At 41.4% G+C, this 27,580-nt stretch overlaps 1 protein-coding gene across 2 annotated transcripts; it reads right to left on the minus strand.

Annotated features, from left to right (window-relative positions):
- Positions 1–27,433, minus strand: myom3 (myomesin 3). 2 transcript variants are annotated; one of them, XM_007894733.2, is made up of 36 exons: positions 27,312–27,433; positions 26,534–26,663; positions 22,945–23,095; positions 22,417–22,574; positions 21,758–21,850; positions 21,450–21,538; positions 20,637–20,681; positions 20,114–20,254; positions 19,850–20,011; positions 18,979–19,120; positions 18,143–18,342; positions 17,171–17,221; positions 16,541–16,668; positions 15,284–15,467; positions 14,743–14,914; positions 14,089–14,210; positions 13,178–13,365; positions 12,938–13,064; positions 12,120–12,298; positions 11,557–11,671; positions 11,053–11,209; positions 10,255–10,361; positions 10,113–10,157; positions 8,348–8,484; positions 7,808–7,952; positions 7,573–7,632; positions 5,954–6,021; positions 5,724–5,834; positions 4,880–4,967; positions 4,496–4,534; positions 3,656–3,761; positions 3,219–3,382; positions 2,915–2,951; positions 2,695–2,717; positions 1,752–1,807; positions 1–1,016 (listed from the first exon to the last, which is right to left on the minus strand). In XM_007894733.2, the coding sequence occupies exons 2-36, from the start codon at positions 26,638–26,640 to the stop codon at positions 741–743; spliced, it is 4,173 nt and encodes a 1,390-aa protein (XP_007892924.2). In that variant the 5' UTR covers positions 26,641–26,663; positions 27,312–27,433; the 3' UTR covers positions 1–740. The 2 variants fall into 2 exon arrangements, with proteins under 2 accessions (XP_007892924.2, XP_042194738.1); XM_042338804.1 differs by lacking the exons at positions 20,114–20,254; positions 20,637–20,681.
- Between the last annotated feature and the right edge of the window lie 147 nt (positions 27,434–27,580).

Here is a 27,580-nt window from a genome sequence, read left to right on the forward strand (position 1 = left end):
GCTGCCTGACCTGCTGAGTGTTCCCAGCGACTTCTGGTTTTATTTTCATAAAAAGGAGTCTGACTGTAATCCCCTCTGTTAGGGCTCATCCACTCCATGATACCAGTGGAGTTGTTCTGCATGGAAAACATTAGGGAAGGATCACAGGTACTAAAACCTATTGCTGTAATGACTTAGTGGGAGTAAAAGAAAGATACCTACTATCTGATTGCACTGATATCACTAACAGGAGGCAATGTTGTTCAAAGGAATCCCGTAGTTCAACCTATTAATGCTCACTTCAATGGCCCCAAAATAAGGAGTCCTGCAACTTGCAATATTTAGAGAATAATTTATTTCCCCCCGAAAAAGTATAAGTACCTATTGCTGGTTTGATTATTTATCATTTATACTTTCCCCTCACAGGTCGAAGTTTCCCTTCAGTCTCAGGCAAACACAGCTAATTTCTATCAAAACCCAAAGAATCCCGGAACTAAAGTTATCCCTAAAGCAGATCCACTCAAAAAAGGGCGACGTGATCAAAGACGCTTATTAATTCCAGTATAGTCCTAAATTTTTTTAATCACTGTATTGTTTTCACCTCAAGTAGTCTGACAAAAAAAACTAAATGATATGGTTTTGTGCCAATGAAAGGATGAACGTTTTATCCATAATAATCTTTGCATTTGATATAGCGCCTTATCACGTCGTTGAGACGTCTCAAAACCTTGGTGCAATAGTGTTGCAATCCAGAGCGCTTTTCAATAATCTGTCTCGGCTGGTATTCCTTCCTTTGGCTTTTCATCGTGTTTATACACACTCAGAGTAACGTTAGCTGTGTCAGACCCATGTTTGTTCCTGACAAACAAGCTGTATCTCCCCGAGTCTTTGCATGTGACGGTTTGGATGGTTAGAGTAACTGTCATCTTCTGAAGCGTTATCTGATAGCGCTCCCCAGTGACGATTTCTCTGTCATTTTTCATCCAGAACACCTCTGGGACGGGATCTCCAGATATAAGGCAAGTCATAGTAAGAGTCTGTTGAAGACAACAAAATACAATATAATTTACATCGTACCTTTCACACCTAGACGATGGCTCGGAGTGTTTATACCACCATACCAATATCACCTTATCACCTAAATATCACCTTACTATTAACCGCCTGCTATACAATGACATTATCTCTGTTTCATTTGTGAATTTCTCTGTTTAATGTCTTTTAATGGCATCTGCATTTTATATCTTTCACATTTATTTCTCTTAACTCGTATTATTTGGGGGTGAATTAGATAACCGACCAATGCAAAATGTCCCACGAAAGTTTGCCCTCTGGCGATCAAAAGATGGAGATATTTTGTGGGGTCTAATTTTCAGTATTTTCTTAATAAGGAACCCAGAGATACATTACACCAGCCTAAGGGAACTCCACTTGATATGCTTTACTTCTCTTTGACCGTGCCTTCAGCTCCCCTCTCGACTCTCTTCCTCCTCCTCGCTCCCTCCCTTCCCTCCCCTCACCCTGACCATTTCCCCCCTCCTCTCTCCCTCCCTTCCCTCCCCTCACCCTGACCATTTCCCCCCTGCTCGGGTCATGACCCAACTGTGCAGCGCCTTGGGACGTCCTCCTGACGTGAAAGGCGCTCTATAAATGGAATCTTGTTGTTGTTGTTGTTGTTCTGGAGTGGAGTGAAGCTCCAGGGAAATTATCATTTATTATTTATACATGATTTTATGTTCAGCAAATTCGATCACACTATTTGGAGATCCTACCTTGTCTTCCATAATGGCAACCACATCTGGTAGACCCTCAACTACCCTGGCTTTGTCTGGGGAGAAAAAGAATAAATATAAATAAGTTGCAGAAGCTGAGTCTGACGAGTGAGACCCAGTGAACACAAACTCTTTGTGCATTGACTTCAATCCATAACTGTTTGTGGGACACTGCTGTGCGCAATTGGCTGCCGAGTTTCGCCCACAAAATATCCGGTCAATTCACTTTACAGTGTATCTTGGGAAGCGCTTTGAGACATCTCAAAGACGTGTTAAGGCGCTGTATAAAATGCAAGGATTATTATTATTAAAGCTCCAATACACAGATCCACACCTGCGGATCAACCTTTATTGTCAGAACAAAGGCAAACTCAACATGTAAGTACATTTATAGGTTAAGTGCCTTATGACTGCAGAGAACAACTTCTATAGATTTGCAAGGTGAATTGTGTTCCTCCTTAGGAGCTGACAAAAGAACATTCACTCATTTGATTTTCACAAGAAACGTGGCGTCCAATTTGATATGACATTCATTTTGCTGTTAGACGACAAACCACCTGGGAATTGATTTTTCCCCACTTTCAAGAAACGGGTTTTGAGTTTGCAACGTTAAAAATTGATGTGGGATAGAGCTTTATTGTGCCATCTTTAACGTCCGCAAGAACAGGCAGTTAGGACCCCGGTTTAATGTCTCATCTGCAGGTTGGCACCTCCAACGATAGAGGGCTCTCCCACGACTGCACTGGAATGTCATCCCTGATTGTGAGCTCAAGTCCTGGGATGGAGCTTGAATCCCATAACCATCTACCAGCCGAGCCAAGCTGGCACTGAATAGATAAGTTCTTACAACAATACTATCAGACCGCTATTGTTCTAATGTTATCTTTCAAGTGAAGAGTCAACGACAGTGATGACAGTTTTGAATAACTTTGACATAACTTACTTTTGTCTGCAAATGCCGCTTGCCTGAAAACAAATCAAAACAGTGGTCAAGAAATGTATTTCTTTTTAACATTTAACACACACACTTTGATACCATAAGAAAAGTAATATAACCAAGGTGCTCGACAAAAGTATTATTCAGTAGTATAAAGTATTAAGAGTGCTTTATATTCTAAACACAAAGGAGGAAACAGACAGATGGAGAAGAAAAAAATACTTACTTCAGTCTTTGGCATTCGGTTAACGCATCATCAAACGCTGCAAAATTCCAACAAATTAAACTTCAAAATTTCATTTGGAACAATGATTTCATATCATGTGCTTTACATTTTTTACCTCTGACCGCTACCCTCCACCCCTCCTGATCCCAACCCGCTGCTCGGGTCCAAATGCTTGACTGTCCAGAGCCTTGGGAGCCTCCCGTCATGAAAGGCGTTATACAAATGTTATTTGTTGTTGTTGTTTGCAGTCAGCTATTTCAGACATATTTCCCCCAGTATGTACTGTATATAAAAGCACCCCTACCTTTTTCAGATAAATTGAGGGTTCGCTTATGTGTCTGTTTGCCATCAAACATTTCCAGGGTGTATTTGCCCCTGTCTGACTCAATTGGGTTCAAAATCTGCACCCAGACTTGGTCGATATTATCTCCGGGTTTTATCCTTTCTCCAGGTTCCAGAACTTTTTCTCTGAAAATACAAAAAGTTTGTTCCTCCATTAATAATCACTAAGGCACTTTGCCACCATAAATCAAATACAGTTTTTAGGCATCAATGCTGGAACAGGGGATGTGGATATGTGGAAAATGTGGCATTTTTTTTTGGCAATTGGCCTTAGGAGCCATCACTTCATACTTGTGCTGCAAGCCCCATTCTGTACATGTGGGAATCTTACTCTGAATGCCCATTAAAAAGGAAGTATCCCGAGTTGTGTGAAAGAATGATTTAAGGTCCTGTACATACTTGAGATACCAGGTTTTCTTCATATAGTCCATTTGGTATTTCATAAAGCAATAGAGCTTGATTCCCTCTACCGTACATTGCAGCTTTAATTCAGAAGCGGAAACACCTGAAGAACAAAGCCCACATAAGATATCACTGTATAAACTAGTGCAATAATACCGTGCAGATAATAATAAACCTTGTATTTGGTTCAGCGCCTTATCACGTCATTGAGAAGTCTCAAAGAACTTCACAGAATATACTGGAAATTGAATCGACTGTATATTTTGTGGGCGAAATGAAGATAAATTATAGCTTACAAACATTGATGAAACACATTGCCCAACAGGTTTTGCTGAGAGCAAATAAGTTGCATTAAAGAAACAAAACGTTAATCATCAAGGGTAATATAAGGGTCCTGGATACTATAACCATGACCATTTTGCTGACTGTTAAACTAATAATAATCCTCGCATTTGATATAGCGCCTTTCACGTCGGGAAGACATCTCAAAGTGCTTCAGAGAATCTTTACTGTAAATTGTGTTAGTGACTGTGTATTTTTTAGGCAAACGGCAATACAAATAAAATGATGACCGCAACTAGGAGAGGTGTGGAGGAATCCGTGCTAGCTGTTGGAGTCGATCATGAGGCAAATGGCTAAAAATAGTGAGCAGACAGCTACTTTTAGCTATGAGCGTGTGATTGTCAGGATGCTGAGGCTTTGGATTTGCTGCATCAGCTAAGCAGAAAATAACTCAGCATCCGTAAACTTCTGATCAGCATTACACTACACTGGCCAGTGCGTCTACAACTTTGCATCTAATTATTTCTTAATACAACCTGGATCTTTTCCACGTACCACTAATTCGGCAGATTTCATTCAAAACGTCATCAAATGCTGCAAAATAAAAAGCACGGACATGTTCAAAATGACACACTGCTTCCGGATTTCCTCTCAGTAGCACATTTTAGAATAGTTCATTACTGCATCACATTTATAACACCATATGATGCTTGTGTTATGACTATTGCAGCAGTTAATAAATGCTGTTTAAGTTCAATACCAGATGTATTAGAATAATAACAATCCTTGCATTTGATGTTGTCACATTGTCGGAACAGCTCAAAGTGCTTCATAGGATTAACTGTAAAGTATAGTGACTGTGTGTTTGCAGGCCAATGAGTTGTCCCAATTAGAGTATATATTTCAGAATCCAAAGAGCCGCCAAATCTGATTTAGTACCTTTATTAAGTAGCTCAAGCACGCTGGAATCTTCTCCTCTGTCATCGGCTACCACTGTTTTAAAGACTCCTGCGTTTTCCTTAGTAACCTGCGGGGATTATAAAGAAGTCCATATTCAGTAATAGGAGAAATAATCTGATGACACTGTCTACAGCTGCAGCCATACGGCTAAGCACGAGATTTATATAACATTACATGGAATCTGACAGCATGGAAACACGCCATTCGGCCCAACTAATCCGTGTCAGTGTTAATACATCACATGAAACACCACCCTCCTAATCACCTGTCCCACTCTCCTCTATCCCCTATTCCCTCATGTCGGCTGGTGTTGAATATTTGTAGTTCCTGGAAACAAAGATTCTACAGTAACTGTTAGCAAACGGTAATGATATCTCCATTGAGCATAATGTAGAGTAGAAGCTTTAAGATATCTATTGGATCACATCCAGAAATGAGTGGATATTCTAATAACAACCATATCCCTTATGTTTGATGCAGCATCTTATCACGTCATTGAAACATGTCAAAACTCTTCACAGGATTTTACTGCAGAGTGTAGTGACTGTGTATTTGTAGACAAACGCAGCCGCCGATTTGCACACAGCAATTTTCCACAAACCAAAATGACGTGAATGAACAATTTTTATCCGGGGGAATTGTCGGCCAGGACACTGGGGGAGAGACACTTCCTCCTATTTTGAATAGTCCCATAGGTGAATAGTGCTGTGGGATCTTTAACGTCTGCTTGGAACCTCAGTTTAATGTCTCACCCAAAGGACGTCACCTCTGATAACGCAGTACACCCCCAGCACTGCACTGGGGTGTCAGGGATTATCATTACCTGTGATATCTGTAGGGTGCTGATCCCAGTCTGGGGATTATAGATGATATCTGTAATCTCATGCCCATTTTTGTACCATTTAAGAATGGTTTCTTTCTTTGTATTTGTGACCTGTTAAATAAATACACCACAAAAGCCACGCTGATAATTTTGATCTTATATATTTCGGTGAAACTGAAACAAGTGCAAATGCAACTTGCATTCAAATTATTTTATTTGCTAAGTCTTACCTGACAGCTGAGAAGTAAATCACACTTGTCTGTGACTTCCCAGTGCAGTAACTTCTCAAAGTAAGGTCCTGAAAGTTTAATTGCATAAAAGTGTGAATATAAGTGCAATAAAACCGATGCTATTATTATTAATAATAATAATCCTTGCATTTGATATTATTAAATTAATTTGATAACTTCGTTGCACTGGAATGCATTTTATAGTCAGCTGATTCATATTTTCATGCAGTATTTTACACTTTCAGTTAATGTGTCTCTCAGACACTATAGATATAACTCTAACAGACACCTGGCTGGCCAAAAACATACATCAGTCCTGGAGGAAAAGAAAACATTCCAGTTTCCAAATGGGAAAACGTTCACAAATGCAAAGTATGAAGCAAATGGTGCCGTTTTTGTAAATTAGGCAAAAAAGGAAATGGGAATGAGATCGATATGGGAATGAAGTTCCCTCCTTTGGGATTCTTTAAGGAGAAATGGTTACATTATGACGGATTTCCCACTGCGCAAACTAAACTGCCGTTGTCATCAGAAGCAAATTATTAAAATGTGATGGGATCAGAAGTGAATTAAAAAAAAGTGGATTTAGCAAAGTTAGCTGTGTGCATGTTTAGAAGCTGGCGTTAAGCTGAGCTGCAGAACTACAAGCTTGATTCTAAAATGTTGCTTGGATTAAGTGAATATACTTATACTTGTTAGCAGACGTAGAGATAAATTGCATAACTGCAATCTCGATTATAAGGCGTTGTTCTAATTCAACTGAGCTGATTTGCAGAACTTCTAACAGGTGTCACAGGGGAGCCGATATAACACGAGACAACATGGTATGAGAAGATGTCACCATGGTCTGTTTTGCATCACATAGAGTTAAATTGGACGCAAGAGGAGGAATGAATGTGTTTTTGCAGCTGTCGTTTGTTGTGTTGCGAATTTATTGCTGTTGTCCAGTCTGGTAGTTTAATCAGAGCCAGCCCAAGGCTGATGTGACTAAACCAATTAGGTTCATGAGAAAGTTCTGACATGCACCGAGCAGGCTGAAGTGGGGAAACATGAAATGAAGAAGTATAGCTAAGTTACACTTCGGCAGTTCGAGTTGGCGTGAGATTGAGTAGATCAATGCTCCTCCAGGAGGGCAGAACTCTCGCCTGAGGTTCAGAGATCCAAGTAACATCAGAAGGAAAAAAGAGCAGACATAGACCAAACAGGATCACGGCTGCAAGAGATTCAACGGCTGCTATTATCAGCTTTCCCAAGACAAGAGAGTTTTATCTGCCGCCTATGAACTTTGGGAATAATAATGAGAATCCTTGCATTTGATATGTCGGCTTATCGCGTCATTGAGACGTCTCAAAGTGCTTCACAGAATACAGTGTCAAGTCAAGTGACTTGACTGTACATTTTGGCGGGAGGACGTCCCAAAGCACTGAGCAGTCAGGGTCGGGGCCCGAGCATGTTCGAACCCAACACTGCCTCACCACCGAAAGATACAGTACTTAACTGGACACATGAAACTGTAAACTAGTGACTAAGCTACTGCTCATTGACTTGATGTATAGGTCCTTCACCTGGGATGTAACCAACACAGTTATGTTAGGGTCCTTTTGCACTGACTGGGTTACCTTGTTTTCTCTTCCAATCTCTCCTTTGTGAATCGCATTGCGTTAGAATGGCTCGAAACTCTGAAAAAGAAAGTCAAAGATCTTAACATACTTGAGGGTTAAACTCCCATTCCCGTTATGTGAATGACCTCTTTATGATAAAACGTGGTGAGAGAGTTGCTATTTCATACAGTTAATTCAAACCTAGTTCTGGTCCCTGCTGATGGAGGGATTAAGTGATTTAATCAAAACTTACTTTCATCTATCAGCACGAGTGTAAACTGCCCCTTTGCTCTTCCGTCCTGGAGCTGGGCAGTATAGGAGCCTTGATCCTCTTCAGCAAAGTTTTGGATGATCATTTCAATAAGGCCACTGGCTTTGTCAAAATTGATCTTGTGAGTCTGTGCAGAAAAGGATTAAGTAAATCTCTTGTAAGGTTCTTTGAATTTTAACCTTCTTAGTTTCCATCTTTATTGTGGTCATTCTTCTCTCAAATTCAACAACAAATTTACATTTGTATAGGGCCTTTCACATCGGGAGGACATCCCAAGAAGCTGGACTGTCAAGGATTTGGACCCGAGCTGGGGGTTGGGATGAGGAGATTCTTTTAAGAAATAATGTCTAGGTCTATAATATATATATATAATATAGTTTGGGACATGACATGTCATGCGACTGCCAGGATGGTAGAAGGCAAACTTGGTCTTGTTTCACCAGCAAATTCATATGTTCATGTGTTCTTAATCTGGGAGACTATGATGTAATCGCAAACGAAGAAACAAACGCTGAATTTTACCGGCGTGCTCGAGACTTGCTTCTCATTAAAGATGAATCGTAGCTGAGCAGCAGGAGATAGATTCTGGGTTTGTAGCCAGAGTCGGACTGTACCCTTTTCCAGGAACTCCACAGCCCAGTCTGACTTCAAAGCAATTGCTGAAAAGAAAGCAACCCAATGTCACACCTTTCACAGGGAGTAGAATAACTTTTGTTTCTAGTTTACAAAACGCACAATCGCACACTTTACAGTAAATCCCCTGAAGCGCTTTGAGACATCCTCTCGATATGAAAGGTGCTGTCTCAAATGCTCAACGGACTATTGTTATAAGTGCCATCAGACAGTATGTCCATCATCCCAGATGGCTCAGTTGGGTAAGCAACAGATATAAGATCAGAAGATCTTGGGTTTCAATCGTTTTATCACTCGACTCGTTCAATGGCAGTAAAAATATAAAAATTGTCTAAAATACTCTGTGGAGGGGGGTGGGGGAAGGAGGGCAAAGAGAATTGATATCCAGACATACATATAATGTGTTAATTGTATCGTCTGACTTGCTAGGATCAGATTGTGACATTCGAATCGCCATTCAAAGCGTAGCAAATTTTGAATTCAGTCTTGACTGTGAAGTCGGTTTTCTGCAGGACTTCAACTGGCAGAAAAACAGCTTTGGGCTTAAGACTGTCATTAAGAATTTGTTCTGGATCTTCTGAACTAGTCAAAGAGCAGAACAACGTGGGGAACATTTGGGGAATGGAATACCAGCAACAATACTAAATCCTCCAAAGTTAAGCTCAGTCTGGGGTCAGGTGTTCCTTGCATTAACATGCTCCAATTCCTCCAGTGCCTGATGTCACCCAGTCACATAAAGCCAAGCCAACGCACTCAGGAAACACTTGTCATGGTAATCAGCATCCTTTCCGGATTCAATGCAGACTCAGATACAAATTACTTCTAAAGGGTTTGTTTTAAAAGCGTGTTTTATTTCCTGTCTAAAGATGTGTTTAAGATATTTCCATCTCATCTCCAACCTCCCCTTCCTGTCAAATTCTTAAGGAAATCCTTAGCCCTGAAGGCGTTTTTCTGTAAGTTTCTGTAAGTTAAAAAACTACAGGAATCAGACTTCAAAGTTAAGACTGGACTCAGAATTTGCCCTGAAATGCGACAGAGGTTAAACCTGGACCCGGGTGAAATTTTTCTCCACTGTAATTGGGAAAAGCGAAAAATAATCATGTGGCGGCTACTATTAATCTAATAATAATCCTTGTATTTGATATAATGCCTTATCACGTTGTCAGGGATGTCTCAAAGGGCTGACAGATTGACAGCAAGATAGTAAGCAGCCAGGCATTCCAAACATCTGAAACTCAATAACGAAACTCATATTGTATTAGCTTTTGGTTAATAGCCTAGTGTGGATTTTATCTTCACGTCCCAGAGTGAACCCAGCTAACTGAAGAGGGTGTGAAGCTAATTGCCATGGTTTTGATCATTACACTACATTGTCTGCATACACCAGCCACCAATTGCATTTTAACATATTGCATAACGGAGTTTAACATGTGGCAATCTCTAACAGGATTCCTTAACAAGGATCCAAGTAGGGATTCCTACTGAGAACACACCACACACATCATGCCAACCCATCCTTGATTGTGCCACAACATACTGTGTACCCAATGTACCATCTGGTTCCAGATTAAGGAATCCCAATAGAAATTGTTACATACAGATGCCAATATATCATCCAATAACAGAAGAAAAACAAAACAAACAAACAACTTACTGGGATTTCTTATCTCATAGCTCAGGTCCTTCAGTCTCTGCAGCTCTGAAAAGGGAAGTTCCAGAGTTTAGTCACTCGGATTTAAGCAAGCGAAAGGCAAAAACTACTGTGGTTTCTGTTTGATCCTGACGACACATTTTACCTTCTTGTGTTAACGCGTAGCTTGAAGATGCTCCACCAGTGTTTGTCGCCTCCACCGAGTAAGTGCCCAGATCATCTTCTGAGGGGTCGGTAAAGATAAGTTTTGATCTGAAAAATTCAAGTGGTTTTCAGTGTTGAGGTTAGATTAGGATGTCAACCTGGCTCAGTTGGTAGCACTCTCTCCCCTGATTCAGAAGGTCGTGGGTTCAAGCCCCATGGTGGGACTTTCAGCTCAGACACACACACACACTCCAGTGCATTGCTGGGGAAGCATTGCACTGTCAGAGGCGATGTCCTTCAGATCAGAAGTTTAACCGAGGTTCCGTCTGCCTGTTCAGATAGACGTTAAAAAATTCCACGGCACAAAGAGAAGGGATTTTCTCTCTCCCGGTGCCCTGACCAACAAAATCCCCCCAAATAAAATTGGTCACTCACTTCATGTCTGTTTTGGGGATTATGCTTTGTGGAAGATTGGCTCTTGTGTTCATCTACAAAATGCACAGTCACTCCACAGTACATATACGTTGTGTCCATCTACGTTGTTGGGGTGAATGGGGTAAAGTGTGCAGCGTGTGGTAATTGTAGTGAGTGACGAAACGCTGTAAATTTCAGCTCGGTTTTCAGTTCCAAAGCTTTTCGCCCACGAAAAACACAGTCAATTCACTTTACAGTTTATCCTGTGAAGCGCTCTGAGACGGCTCAACAACATGATAAGGCGCTGTGTCAAATGCGAGGATTATCATTATCATCATCATTATTATTTTAAGATCAAAGGTTCTAGAATGCCTTTGCTTCTTACGTGTTTCCTTTTGTTTCCATCTGGGCTCTCTCGGGGCTGGTGATCTCCTGGTAGGATTTAGACCAGATAAACCTTGAGCCATCGGAAAACTCTGGGCACTGGAAAGCCAGAAAAATATTACCTTCATCATCCACCCCAGCCTCTACGTCTGTGGTGCCTGTAAAAGGAGAGAAAAACGGCCTTAAATCTTGTTTATTCGTGGAGCTGAAATACAGCAAGGGATTGTGTTCCTGCATATAAATAATAATAAATAATCCTTGCATTTGTTATAGCACCATATCAAGTTGTTGAGATGTCTCAAAGCGCTTTACAGAATATATTGTGAAGGGAAATGTCTGTGTATCTTGTGGGCGAAACACATGCAAGTATATTATGCTTGCATTTGATACAGTCTTTCACGTCAGGAGGATGACTCAAAGCACTTCACAGTCGAGTGTAGTGACTGAGTATTTTGTAGGCAAATGTAAGCCAGAGATGCGAACGTATTTGGAAACAGTAGCATACCTCGTCTGGTTTCGGCGATAACGGGATCCGAGGGCAGTGATGGCTGACCCGCTCCAGCGGAGTTTATTGCAAACACACGGAACATATAGCTTCTGCCGCCTTTCAAATCGGAAACCTATCAACGGGATTGAACTGTTAGAACCCAGTGCAACATACAGGATCGGTCACACTGCAGCTCTGTGTAACTCGTGGTAAATGGATCTTTAGAGATCCCAACAGCTTGTTTTTTAACCTCCCCTCTCCCTCAAAAACACCCCACCCTCTCCCCCTAACCCTCAGAGGTTAGTTACAGCAAGAATATGAGCACAAAGCAATGCTCGTCCCATTGGTCATTTTCCCCTCCTTCATCCCCCACTTATCCTCCACCCTTCGCTGATCCCAACCAGCAGCTCGGGTGTAAACCTTCATTGTCCGGCCCCTTGGGATGCATGAAAAGTGTTATATAAATGCAATTTGTTATTGTTGTCAACCATCAAGTGTGCATTGGATAATATTGGATTAAGCCGTAACATGGCCTGTGTTTTTTCCGCCCATCTGAATAGTCCTGGACGCTGTTTGCCAACCTTGAAGTGCGTGTTAAGTGTAGGCTCCTCGTTCAAAGTCATCCATTCGTCTGATCCAATTTCGCAGACGTCAACAAAATAGCCGGTTACAGGGCTCTGCCCGGTGTAAAGTGGTGGCTGCCACAGAACCACCAGCGAGCTCCGGCGGACTTCAGTGAAGGTCACGTCAAACGGAGGCCCTGCAGGAAGGTACAGATATTCACCACTTACTTTTGACTTTGTAACACAGGCTGACATCCCCAAATCTAGGAAGCAGAAGTCAAGCAGAGAACAAGATGCTACAGAAGGCAAGCTCCAATTGCTAATGGTCAGTCGGGGTTCACATAGTAGACCTCACACAAGTCGTATCAGTTGGGACCAAACATTTAACACAATGTATGTTTCACCCCCAAAATATACAGTCAATTCTATTTAACAGTACATTCTGTGAAGCGCTTTGAGATGTCTAGAAGGCATTAAATCAAATGCAAGTATTATTATTATAATAATAATTTATGCCAAATATGAGTTATGTCAAACTTGCATAGAAAATAAACTCTTGAACGGGACAAGGCAGATGTAAGACTTTGGTGATTATATGATTTACACAGATCAGACTTATGCTAGTTTTACTGTAGCGCTTTGTGTGTGCGTTTTATCAGTGATGTAAATCCACTGACGTGCCACTAAAATATCATTATTATTGCTTTATTATGGGGGGAATAAAGCATTCGTAAGTTACCGTGTAAAAGTAACTAAATGTGTGAAGTGTCTTGAGACTTGTGTGCTGTCATTGTTTTAATGATATTAGGACAAGTTTGGAGAGATGACAAACTCACCAGGTTGTGCCATGGTCCATTCCTCACATTTAAATTGATCGCTGGTTTCTGAAAAGGCTCCCACACCAGCCCAGTTCATGGCAAAGGCACGGAACTCGTAGAAATGGCCTTCAGTCAACTTTTGCAACTTGAAAGATCACACACATGCATTTCAATTTGTTTGAGAAAAAAATAAATAATCAATCAATCAATGAATCAATCAATCAATCAATTCCTCTTCCCCTATTCTTTGACTCGTACCTTGTAAATCCTTGTTGTTATAGGATTAATGTTAACTTCATGCCAGTCAGGATCTTCGAGATCATGGCAATCTAGAAAATATCCCAAGATCTCCCTTCCACCAAGGAATTTGGGCTCCTTCCAGCCAATAACCATCTCATTCTTCCCACAGGTCAGTTGGACCAAACCATAAGGAGCTGATGGAAGATCTGGGAAAGAAATCCAGAAAGTCATGTTAACCTTAAATATGGATAGAACATTCAGATCACATCCCTTGAGTTGCAGGTTGTGATGTATTATTTCTTTAAAACCGGCAGGTGGCGATATTTCTGCCCGTTCTGGCCGTGTCTCAGATCACAAAATTCCACCTGGACTTAGTCTTAAAACTGTTGCCTTAAAATGTGAGCTTCTGTGCAACTCAGGAACATTCCAGCATCGAGCCGCGGTTTGGAAGAGACTGAGCGTGAGGAATGTCTGCCTGAAACAAAATTTCACCACAATGGTCTGAAGGCTAAGACCACGTGAATTGTCGGGACGTTTGCACCTTCGAAACAAATGGAAAGCCTCCGGCCCTCGTGAAAGTTTTGTCGTCCGAACATTTCTTGTGATCGATGTGTTTTCACAGAAACCAACTCACCTTTGCGTTATTTACTTTAAAAAAAAATTGATGTTATCGTATTTACTTTGGTCGCTCATTTTGTCGCTGTTTTTGTCGGGCATCGCTGTGCACAAATTTGCTGCCGCATTCGCCAAGAAACACATACAGTCGCTGGCTACACTTTACAGTAAAAATCCTAGTGAAGCGCTTTGAGACGTCCGTCCTCCTGACCTGAAAGACGCTAAACGAAATGTAAGAATGACTCTTATTCTAAACGATGAGGGAAAGAGCTATCACTTTTGCTGATTTAAACCTATTTTTATGACATACTCACAGATGGGGCTGTTCACTTCGATGGGTGTGGACTCGTTGGAATAATCACTGAGTCCTGCAGGATTGGCAGATTTCACACGGAACACATATTTCTTCCCAGGTTTAAGGTCATGCACAACCAACCTGATAAAAAAAAATTGAAACCGCAACGCAATTATTCCTTACAGCTCAATTTCGGATCTCTTCTTTCCATTTGAAAAAAAAAGTGAAATTTTCAGGTTATTCGCTTTAAAAATCAGCTGCGAAGAATTGCACGGAATTTTGAGCACACTGTCTCCCTGGAGGGACTCCTTAGAGTATTAGACGCAGGTTGGCAAGAGCCAAGGCTTGGGGATCCCAGAGTGTTGGTGGTAGTGCTGGTTTATACTTATATCTTAAAGAGCATTACATCAAATCCTTCTTACAAATAGCCCCATTGATACTTCCCAGCCAGTCCTAAGATTTGATCAATATCCACAATTTAAACAGAAATATTCCTCTAAATTCACGGAAATACAGAGAAACAAATTGATATGCTACATGTGCCTCCCCCCCCCGGGGAATTGTGATGAGATGCCACCTGACAGCAATGTTTCATGTAAAATCTACTTGAGCATTCAGTCCTACTCCATTATATTGGCAACGCTTCATTATCGCAACGTGAATTTCTGCTAACCTTTTGGAAGTGACGGGCTTGTTATTACAGATTTCCCAGTTGTTCGTTCCAATCTCACAAACGTAGACGTAGAAGCCTATGGGCTCCTCTGTATCTTCAGCTTGCCACTGCACCAGCACAGATGTCTTTGTGTTTCTAGTGGGGATGATGGCATAGGGTGGAGAGGGGGCGGCTGAGGACAGGCAACATTAACATTAGTAATGGTCCTTTTCAACGTGGGACAAAAACAAAATCTGCATCTTTCTTCATAGCAATAATATAGTGAAGCTTGTTCCCAGTGTTAACCTAGGACTGGCTTTCAGCTTTATTGTATATACAGGGACATTTCACTTTACGTCCACCTGAGCAGCCAGACCAGACCTCAGATTAATGTCTCATCCGAAGGGCAGCAGCTCCAACAATTCAGCATAAGTTCAAAGACGGACGTGGGGGGAAGGCTTTGAACCCACAGCCTTCTGACTCAGAAGTGAGAATACTAGCATAATACAGTGAATAATATACAGACCTCCAGAGCACAGGCGTACAATGGGAAAGGCTTTACCGAGTATTTCTGTGTGTGAAACAGCTCTAGAAGGCTCTGACGGCTCGCTGATCCCATACTTATTGACGGCTCGGACTCTGAAGCAATACTGCTTCCCTCTATCCAGGTCAAAGACAGCAAATCGCGGGCAGCTCACAGGAACCTCCAGGTTGACTCTTTGCCAGCTGCCACTGCCAGCAACTGACTAAACATAAAGACGAGAAAACAAACGTAAACGCCACTTGCTACAAGAATGGAAATTATAATTATTATAGCGACAATAATAATCCTTACATCCGATATAGCGCCTTCCACGTGGGGATGACGTCTCAAAGAGTTTCACAGGATAGACTGTGTGTGTTTTGTGGGTTCGTACAAGTCACTTTCGTCTTAAAGTTTAACATTGCGTGGAACTATAATAAAAATTCGTAACCTCTTAAGAAGTGTTTAACATCGGCTTCTAAGTTAGGGTTGAACTTAGGAATTTTCCACAAGTCTGCGCACTTGAATTTTAAGACAGAGTAGTCTTACGGGGTAAGACAAGGTGGAACTTCTGGCCTATTGTTTGATCAGTATTTAATCTGCATCCGGCTTGTGTTTAGCTGATTCAGGAATATTTGTTCCTAATGTTGGATCTAACATGTGAAGTCTCTGATAAAAGAGAACTGGTTTATTTTTACTGTGATGAACTGATAGTCTTTAGCTGATGTTACTTCAACCATTCGCTATTCAAATCTCAGAATCTTGTACCATGTACTGAGACAAACTGGTTTGTAAATTCTTGCAACAAGTGATAATAATAATAATAATAAACCTTGCATTTGATGTTGCGCCTTATCACATCTTCAATACGTCTCAAAGCGCTTTGTAAAACATACTGTAAAGTGTATTGACTGTATATTTTGTGGGCGAAACTTGGCAGCCGATTGCACACAGCAAACCGTCATGGATTGAGTGATCAGATTATTTTAAATTTATTTTGAAGGAATTATTACCCCCGGAAAAGCGATCCGCCAATCCACTAACAACCGGGTTCCTATTTACTGCTGGGCAAACGGAAGCGTGTGGAGTAAGGAAACTTGCCCAACATTTTGCCCTAAAAGGGAATCGAACTCGGGTCATCTGGCTGGCCAGGCGAGTGCTCTAACAACTGAGCAACAGGATCCAAGTGATAGCGCCTTTCACATGTCTCGAAGTGCTTTACGAAGTCCATGCGGATCACTGAGCAGCGTGGGCGATGATGTTGCAATCTGTCTCATCCGGTTTCAACACGTTTACCTTCTCCACGTAGTATTTCAGGGGTTCCCTGCCTCGGGGACAGGGCTCGTTCCAGCAGAGAGCGATGTACGTCTGACCCACTTCGGTAATGTGGACGTTGGTTGGAGGCAGCGGAATGCAAACCTCTCCTGCAAAGGAGGCAACGTCTTCGATTCATTAACTCTTCAAATGACTGTGACACCGTGACTTGCAAGGCTACCAAGCTCCAGTGACTTGGCACTCTTTGGTTTGACATTTGTGATTATTCCCTACGGTTTTCATTGCCACCTGGTTCATCGCGAACACATGGAAAGTTAATATGAATCCAACCTTGGTCACCACACCTGGCGTGGCATTCCACATCCAAACGATGTGTCAAAAAATTCTTCCGAATCTCCCCTTTGCTCCGGGAACTACCTTAAATCGATGCCCTTTGAGTCATTTTTGCCATTACAGGAACAGGAGTAGGCCATTCAGCCCCTCAAGCCTGGACTACTAGAGCATTCTTCTTATCTTCTTAAACCCGACAATAACACATCGTTAATTTCACTAATTCCTGCAAGTGTATGTTTCATGAATCCAATTCACGAAGTACAAACATATAAACCAGGGAAAGTTTCCTCTCGTGTCTTTTGTTAAGGCAAAACTCACCTTCAAGCTCATCTTTCGAGATGACTATTTTGCCTCGGTCCAGCTGGATAGCTGCGTGAAATGGAAAGGAACCACTTTAATTTTAAGGACTGTAACAGTGGATTTGCGTTAAAACTCCATGGTCAATTAATAACAACAGGCAGTTAATAATTGGCATCTATTTTGCATTAACATGTGAAACAAACCCGTCGTTGTACTTATAAGGAGGTGCAATTTGAGATATTAATGATACCCTTATTGCTATCGCTTCGCACATTAAAACAATTCATCCTTTGCCATCTGGCACAATAAAGCAATAATCCACATGATGAAAGCTGCTGGTATTAGCTGTGAGTTAGTGGTCCCCTGGTGTTACCTTGTTCTGTCCCTTAAATGTCAGACAATGCATTTCAACCGCACAGTGATAATAAACAAATGAGAAAGTAACGCCGTTAAGAAAGTTTTATAATTGTCCATAATGCTGGAAGCACAATTCTAGAATATTACCATTAACATTACTTGTTTGGGGTTTATTTATGTTTAACCGTGTCGATGGCAGGGCATGGTTTGACATGTGCATGGTTCGTGCACATACACAAGCTGCCTTAAGCGGTTTAATGATTTCAGTAATAGGGTTTATTCAAAAAAATTGAAAATCGCAGCATGATTTAACTATTCACCCCGTCTACATTCCACTTGATGTCTTCCACCAACTAACAGCTTACTGAGGAACCCTCATTCGATCCTTGCATTTGATACAGCGCCTTATCACGTCTTTGAGATGTCTCTCAAAGCGCTTCGCAGTATAATACTGTAAAGCGAATTGACTGTATATTTTGTGGACGAAATGCGGCAGCCAATTGCGCACGGCAGTGTCCCACAAACACTTGTTTGTATGGTTTACACAAATTACATGATAGACCCCATTAAAACCGCTAAAGATTGCTCATACGACGATAAGACAACTAAGGCGTGTCTAGAGGTAATACATACTCATTATCCTGTCTCCTATCGTGGGGTCTGTTGTCGTCACTGGTTCGGAGACTTTGGATGGCCTGCTGACTCCAGCGCTGTTGACTGCCAGAACTCGGAACTGATAGCTCGTGTTTTCACACAGCCCCAGGACGGGAAGCTTACACAGCTTTTCGGGGACATCGTTGCATTGGATCCAGCTCTCGCTTCCTTCCTCGCACCTAAAGCCATCAGAAAACATTCCTGCTTTTTTACCCATCCGATCTCATCCTTGCAGAACACCCATCCTCACATCACAGCATCAATCTGCTTTTGTTAAACAAGTCCCACTGCTCTGGCCTCAATCACGTTCACTGGTTCCCTCTGGGTAAAGCAACACTTCACGGTGACCATCTTGAAATTGCCCATTGCAACTCTAAACCTATGTCCTCTTGTTCAACTGTCTTGGTGCCTTTGTATTAATAATAATAATAATTCTTGCATTTGATATAGCGACTTATCACGTCGTTGAGACGTCTCAAAGGGCTTCACAGGATATAATGTAAAGTGTAGTGACTGTGTATTTTGTGGGCAAAATGCGGCAGCCAATTGCACACAGCAGCGTCCCACAAACAGTCATGGATTGAGTGACCAAATATTTGGAGGGATCATTATTATTATTCCTGGAAAGCGATCCACCAATCGACTAACCAAATGGTTTCTATTTACTGCTGGGTATTGTTCTTAGTTTATTTTCTCAATCTCACTTAAAACCTTGTGCACCCGGGTAAGGTCCCTGCCTGAGACATCTCCTTTCCTTTTCGACACTGAAATTGCTCAGTCACGAACCTGATCAAGTGGAACTTGCTAGGACCAACCTTTCAACGAAATAGCCAAGGACTGGGCTCCCTCCATCAGCACTTGGTGGTTTCCAGGTAACAAAGACATAATCTTGGTTAACGTTAAGTCCCTGGACATCCAGGGGTGAACCAGGGGCTCCAGTTACTGCTGCTGGGCCATCTGTAGGAAGGCAGTGAGCGTCAAGCACTGAAATTCTTCTGTAGTCAAATGACAGGGTTTGATCATAGAATCATACTGCAGAGAAGGAAGCCATTCAGTCCATCGTGCCTGTGCTGGCTCTTTGAAAGAGCTATCGCAATAGTTCCTCTGCCCCACTCTTACCCCATAGCCCTGCAAACTTTTCCTTTTTAAGTCCCTTTTGAAAGCTACTATCGAATCTGCTTCCATTATAAGTAAATACAAAATAAGAGTCAGGAAGAATTTAATTTATAAAACTTGGAATTATTGGAACAGAGAAGGTTGATGGGGAAACCTGATATGGAGTCTTTAAAAACCTGAGACATTTTGATAGAGTCGATAGGGAGAAATTATTTTCATCTGTGGGTGATTCAATGATGGGAGGGCATTAATTTACGTTAATTAACAAAGAAGAAAAGGGGAAGATTAGGAGGACCTGTTTTACATTGAGTTGTTGGGATGTGGATTTGCCAGTGGGTGCAATGCTAGAGGCAAGATTCATATTAGATTTCAAGAGGGAGCTAGCTAGATATCTGAATAGGAATAATGTGCAGGGAGATGGTGAAAGACAGGTGAATGGGACTGAATGGATTTCTCTTTCAATAATACAGCACACACACACACACCCAATGGCCTTCTTCAATGCTGTAGATTTCTCTGGTTCTATGAAGCATGGAAGTGTTCATGAGTGCAATTCAATGTTCCACTTGCCTCTCACAAACACGTATGCACTATGTTCCTTGTGACCATCCAGTGTTGGAAGGCGAATGGTGTACAAGCCTTCATCCTCCTTGTGGATATCGCTGAGAGTCACTTTGGCATAGTAATCCGTGCACTCGATCCCAAGGCAATCAGTCTCCACCAGTAAATCACCTGTAATTAGAAAATTTATTAAAATCACAGATGGTACCTCCTGCTCCACAGAGATGCATTAGGTTTACCAGCAAAACAGATTCTATTTCAATGCTCACTGACCATCCCGAAACCAGGAGATGTCTTGTTGGTGCTTTGGTAAGGGCGAGGAAAAGGTGCAGACTAGGACAAGAGAGCCATCTTCTTGAGCAAAAGAAACTTCAAAGCCATCGACAATGTCAACGTCCAACTCAACGGGACTCGCTACAGGAAGCAACAAAGTTAAATGGTTACTTCTGTGGTTACTGTACCAGCGCCTTGGGATGAACTCTCGACATGAAAGGCGCTATACAAATCTAATTTGTTGTTGTTACTTTCAGAATCTTAGCCAATAAGCCATTTTGTCTTAAAATTTAAGATGCTGCAGAAAATGGAAACTGCTTCAATTCACTCTGCGTTTGGAAGTTGTTTCAACACCGTTGTTAAAAAGATTAAATCTAAGCAGAATTTGATGCCTGTTTAGTTTGTTTAAGTAGACCAACAAAAGGGATTTCACGTCAGATTTAATACACAATACGGTGATCATTTGCGAAGAGCTCAACCTGGATTGTTATTCAGCCAGGTCACAAATCCACCAAAGACTTACCCTCTATGCTGACAGTTTCATATCCTGAATAAGTGTCTCTATATTCTGTAAGTGATCATAAACACAGCGGGTAAACAAACTGATGTTAGTTAAAAGGACAATTTATTTACTGCAAGGTTCAAGGACCCCTGGAGAGTTCCACCCCCACATAAATCTAATGGCATATTGTGAAATGCTACATCAGTGGAAACCAACCTGCATTTGACTTAGAAGAGGGGGGAAAGGAATCACACACTGTTATCCTTATTAAGGGAGCCCAATAAAGATTGAAAGATCTTTGCTCTGAGGCAACAGAAGATTAATGCAATCTCTGCAGTACACAAGCACAGAGTAGACTTGCAGAACTTTCCTGTCTTAGTACTTCCCTTTTGGAGTGCACTCACCATATTTTAAGTGTTTGACAGGGATCGATTGGTAGCGGTCATGAGTCCAAGCCCCACATTGGGACTGACTGAGGAACCACTTCATTGTCATCCAGTTTTATCATAGAATCGTACAGCACAGAAGGAGGCCATTTGGCCCATTGCGCCTGTGTCCATTTTGTTGACCTTGAGAGTGGGAAGAGCGGGGATGAGTGGGGGCGAGGGGAGAATTGAATGGATTCACTGAGATTCAAACTCAAACCTTCTGGTCTCGGGATGGTTAACATCTGACACTAACAAAGATACAGAGTTTACAGTAAAAATCACGTGAAGCACTTTGGGATATAATGAGGCGGGGCCTACTAGTTTTTACCTTTAAAATGAGCAAAGACTTTAAAATGATCTTCAATGATTTGGAGAAATTGCTGGTTATCAAGCGCTCGAGACTTACTGTTCACTAGAACTGTCCCATAGCATGATGCCTCTCCATGAGTATTGGTAGCGATCGTACAGTATTCACCTGAATCATCCGGGCTGCATCTGGGAGGAAAAGGAGTCAATTAACTCAATCTCACGGGCTTTCTTCAGTATGTTTGTTACTATTTTTCTCACAGTATTATCCCTGCAGTATCCTGATATATAGTAACTCAGAGGCTGAGAAGGTTGACCTTTAATTGTTTCTGGGGAGTAACAATTATTAAATATAATAATAATTCCTCATGCTATCATATTTATGCATCGACAATAAGAAACAAATACCTGCTAATCTCAAGTGTCTGCAAACCAATCTTGTTCTCAATTGTGTATTTGCCAGGAACAGCTGTTGGTTCTATTAGGTATCCATCCTTATACCTAGGAACAATAAAGACAGATTTATCCCCCCAAAAAAAATCTCAGCCCCATCGAAACTTAAGATCTACTGTCTTCTGGCTTACAAATGTATATGGAGCATTAAAAATGCAGAAACCCATCACCAGGCTTAAGAGTATCCAAACCAAGATGGGATTTCCATTCATCCCACCTACACACGGGTGTCAGAAATACCAGAGATAGATTGCTGGAATGGAATGCGCACTCTCTCTCTCTCCCTGGAGGGACGCCTCCTGCTTACCTAATTCCTGAAAGTATCAGGCGCAGGTTGGCCAAAGCCAAGGGTTGGGGGCCACCCAGAGTACGTGCGTTGGTAACTGTTGGAGTCAAACCAGCTAAAACCGCTAGCTTGCCATTGATTAATCAAAGGCGAAGCCTCAGCTTTCTGAGTAAATTAACTGACAAAGTTAATGTATCTATTTGCTATTCCCTCCGCCTCGCCTCCCCTCCCTTGCCTCCTTCAAAACCCGTCCTAAGACCCTCCTCTCCTTTAGTCTCTACCTTTAGTTGATTTGCACAGACTTATAGTTTCCTTTGGGTTTTCTTACCATTTAACCTGAGGGGAAGGTACCCCCTGGACAATACAGGAAAGCTTAACATTCATCCTCTCCCAGACCGTGTGGGATCTCAATCTAATGACAAACTCGGGGGAAGAGGCTTCAATCTGCTCGGCACAGCGCCTCTCCTCTGCTGCCCATTTCTCTGCCTAAAACGACACAAAATAAGCCATATAGAAATCATTGCACAAGAGAGTGGCGAAAATATGTTAACTCACTGTAGGAAGCTGTAGGAAGGTTTGCTGCAAAAAGCACAAAATCATTTAAGAGGAGACACGAGACAGACGTAATTGGGGCAAATGGCTTGTTTCCGTGTTATGAAATTCTATGCAATTTTATGTAATTATCAACCTTGGTACCTTCCTGAGTCGTTATGTGCTCCTCAGGGTAAAGTGTAAGATCATCTTTATTGATGAACATTAGTTGCTGTATATTGCATCAGGCACTGGATGTGTTGCTAAAACACACAACAATTAGCAAAGATAATGTCAGGATCCTTTGTTGATGAGAAATGGTTACCTTGTCACGTAGAGGCTTGCGGTCAAACTTCTTCTGCAAGATCTTTTTAGCCTTATAGTAATCTATATCCAGCCTTTTCATCTCGTCTCCAAACAATACACTTCTGCCAGCGTCCTTCTCTCCTTTTGAAGAGTGTCTGATTCTTTCAGCCCTTTAAAAAAGTAGGGGGAATTTTTAACAAAACTTACAATCAATTATTAATAACTAAACACCAAATACAGTAATATCAAAGTTACAACAAGTGCAGGTTCATTTCGACACTCTGCCAATTTTCTTTGTGGTCAAAATTGATGTTATCTGCCAGTTGGAAAGTGGATGATCAAGCGGTTTGGTTTTGATAATATCTGTGACAGTTTCCTGCATCACTATATACATTCCTGTCTTATACAACCAAGGGATGGGGGAAGGTGATTGTAAGCATGATCAAAGACTTTCTTCCTCTTCGACCACGTTTACAATCACCTCCTCCCTCTCCCCAGCTCGATGTCAGGCTCCGTCAATGTTAAGCGCTCTAAGACACTGCCCACGTGAGGGCCACTATATCAATGCTTGTTGTAGCAGTAGTAGTTCCGTATTAATATTTTAATTGCTTTTATTTCAACAATTTCCATTTGGTTTTATTTCTAACCTTTGTCTCCTTTATCGGCAAGTCCCAGCTCACTGAAAGTGTGTCAGGTTACTTTACACACCAGACAAAACGATCAGCGCCAGAGTTTTACTGAATGTAAATCACAGAGGAACTTTGGACAGAATTGGCAGGAGAAAGAACAGGGTGAATTATGTTGACTTGATATGATAAAGTGTTTTATTTTACAGCTCATGGGCCATTTATCTAGTTTGTATGCCACGTTAGCGGTGGAACCTTTGTGCTTTCTTAGTATAATTTATGTGGTGGAATCCGTCTTCGCATCAGATACTGTTACTGAAATGAGATCAGATACTGTATGTAACTGGTGCAGTATCTTCAAGGTGACAAAGGTTAAACAAAATGACTGAAGCCATGTGTTGCAATCAGGAGATAGAGAGGAAGCTGTATGACAATGAAAGGAAATACTCGCACCATTTGTGAGACATGCAACAACCAACCCACCCACGTTTGTGTAAATGTAAATTAATTCTTTAAAAATCAGTTAAACCGTTCAATTACAAACATCCTCACAAGTACACAGTAACTACACTTGACAGTATATTCTGTTAAGTGCTTTGAGATGAAACTGCCTCCTGACATCAAAGGCGCTAGATCAAACACAAGGATTATTGTTGAACTGCACAGAACTGCACCTTTTAATGTCAATAAAGACAGAAAGTAAAGTTTGCCATTAACACCTGAACATGAAATGCTTTGTTTCAATGAAACAATCCCACTCAGCCCCGAAACAAGATTCTCCAATCAGGAGAGGTTGGCTTGCGTCTAACGCTGTGGACACTAACAGAGCAATGGTTGGGACATTCCATAGACTGAAATAACTATGAAAGCTGGATACCCAGAGACTGTGGATGGAATTCTGAGGGAGTCAAATCGCTTGAATAATTGGCGGCGAGACTGCGGATTGCATGGTCTTTGACTTCAGCAAATGGTTTTAAAAGACCACAGTACAATGTTCACATTGACCTAATCGCTCATAAAAGTCGCTTATTATATAGATTAAATATTAAGCGATGCTCGCATTAACAACAACGATATTACATGAGTGCAGCGCCTTTCACGTCGGGAGGACATCCCAAGACGCTGGACAGTCAGTGTTTCGGACCCAAGCTGAGGGTTGAGATTGGGCAAGGTGGGGGGCGGGGTGGGGAAAGCAGGGTGGGGGGGGGAAAGCAGGGTGGGGGGGGGGAAACGCAGGGTGGGGGGGGAACGCAGGGTGGGGGGGGGGGAAAGCAGGGTGATCGAAAGCACGGTCGAAGAGGAGAGTCTTGAGTAGGGTCTAATTATCTTATTATCTAGATAAAATGGGTCATTCACTTCGTTGGCTGTTTGTGGGACGTTGCTGGGCTCAAATTACCCGCTGTGTTTGTCTACGAAATTGTCTACGTTGTCTACGAAACCCCTACCACATTTTACAGTGAATCTAGTGAAGCACTTTGAGACTTCCTGTCAATGTGAAAGGCGTTATATCAAATGCAATGATTATTATTATTATATTTGCTGCAATCATTTAAGCAATAACTTCTAGGGAGCCTTGCTCAAGTACAATCCTCAAGTGAATAAAGTAGGTGAACACTAGAGATAATGAATGGGTGCGTCTGAGCATATCTACCTCAACAGGGAATTCAATCTCTGTCTATCACAAATCTTCATCAAAGAGTAACTCTCAGAAAGATTCTATTTAAAGCAATTCAAAGTGTTTTGCAGTGTTGCAATATCAGTTACCAGACAACAGCAAAAAAAAACTTAGCTCACGTTCAGGAGAGATGAGCAAACTGGTTTAGAAATAGAAAATAAGCACTTTCGAAACTTTATTAGGCACAAAGGGGCAACAGCTGATAAAATAACAACAGCTGTGGTCTCTGCAGGAAGCATTGGAACTCCCGAGCTTAATTCTGCCTGCGGCCAGTGGGAAACTACAGTATGCAAACTACTTTGGGCAACCTCCTCCGCTTTAGTTTTCATTTGTCCCTCTCTTAACATACAGTCTTCTCTCCCCGCCAAGCTAACAATGAGCAGTAGTCAAGGATGAGAACATTAAGGCATTAGCATGCCATGTATCTGACCAGCAAGACATACGTGGGTAACTCTGTCACTGTCTTTTATGGTTATTGGCGCTCGACCTACTGTCTAAAGGGAGATAACAAGAGCTTGTGATAATTGGGAGGCAGCCCTCACGGATAATTGAGCCCCAGTGTAAAGCTGGGGGCTTGGGAGTGTGGGAGGAGAGTCTGGAGAAGGCAGACAGAGGTACAACTTCTTTGCTAACAATACATTTTTCTTGTCTTGTTAAAACTATTGTGCAAGTTTTGTTTTTCGGGCATGATCCATGCTCCGCCCTGTAGCGACACGCACAAGAGAGGGTTCTAGATTGACCCTCCATTTGCACTGACACCAAGTTTCAGCCACAAATATACAGTCAATTCGCTTTACAGTCTTTTCTGTGAAGCGCTTTGAGGCGTCTAGAAGATGTGATAAGGCGCTATATCAAATGCAAGGTTTATTATTATTATACAAGTTTGGAATGAAATTACCCACTGAGTAATGGAGAAAATGCTAGAACAATAATCCAAATATACTTCCATTCTTCTGTTGGCAACAGTTTTGCTGAAATCAACAATATTTGACAATATTTCCAACAAAAACTTCCATTTATATGGTGTCATTCATGTCGAAAGGATGGCCCAAAATCTCCAAATTTAAATTAAATTAATTAAAAGATGCATGAAAGCATATTAAAATATGATGCGGTTATTTATTCAGTGATTTCTGAACAGATTCATGGAGTGAAATTCCACCTGGGTCTAGACTTACTCTATTTCCGTGGCATTCAGAAGAAAGATTGAAGCAAAACTGTAAATTAATCATTGGTAAACAGTAAGCTTGCAGCCTAAACTTCAGGAAGAATCTCAATGCACTCACCTGGATCCCCTATACACTCACCTGGATTTTTGACTTACAATCTTCTTCTCTGTCTCGCTCGATGCCCCTCTCATACCATGAAATGTGTCGAAGCTACCTTGATAAGGCTGCAGCGATTTGGTGGCCATGGTTAGATAATGGCTTCAGTCTCCTAGAAAACACACAGCAAGACAATTATAATAATAATAATCCTTGCATTTGATACCTCGCCTTATCGTGTCTTTGCGACGTCTCAAAGCACTTCACAGAATATACTGTAAAGCGAATTGACTGTATATTTTGTGAGCAAAATGAATGGGCCTTCTATACAGAAGAATATTTTAAAAATAAGGTTGTAAAGTAAAATGTCACAAGTTTCTAGTTGGATCGTAATGGTGACTCCAGAGTTGCATTTTATTAAAATTGGTAACCTATAATTATTATGTACAATTTGTAATATATTCCTGCTAAACACAAACTACAAACATCAACTATTTATTACAGCAAATTCTGGGATGATGTAACTAGTGGATTAAGATGCAGAATTAATCTTACAAAACAAATTAAGTTATCTCCACTCACTATGCACAGCATACAATCACTTATAACAGCTTGTTATTGATCATAGTTAAATAAACTATCAAACTTGGATTTAGTTGAGATACAGTTTTGCCTTAAAAAGATTATTTAATGCATTATCCTGGGAATTCTGTCCCCTGTAACAGAAGCAGATACTGTAGTGGATTTAGCTGGAGTTTAATCATAGATTCTGGTTTTATCAGTTCCCCCAAGTGAAACAAGTTGAAAGCCAAGTACTTACCAATAAAATCAGATTATCCAAGTTGAGATAGACCAACGTTGAGCTCAGAGGGGAGCTAAAGGACAAAGGCACCAGTCGTTCTCAGCTGACAACAGACCAAATGACCAGCAGAGGAACAATATGCTGCTCTTGCCCATTGTGACCTTCTAACTGTGTTATATATAGCAGCTTTGTCAATCACCTGAATAAATTTAGCAAAACAGCCAATTGTTCCTTTGCCCATTTACTGACATTGACATACATTGGCCCGGAGTCCCTTACAGACCAGC

This window comes from Callorhinchus milii, unplaced genomic scaffold (assembly GCF_018977255.1).
Source record: "Callorhinchus milii isolate IMCB2004 unplaced genomic scaffold, IMCB_Cmil_1.0 Scaffold10, whole genome shotgun sequence".
In the NCBI taxonomy this organism is placed as follows: domain Eukaryota; kingdom Metazoa; phylum Chordata; class Chondrichthyes; order Chimaeriformes; family Callorhinchidae; genus Callorhinchus; species Callorhinchus milii.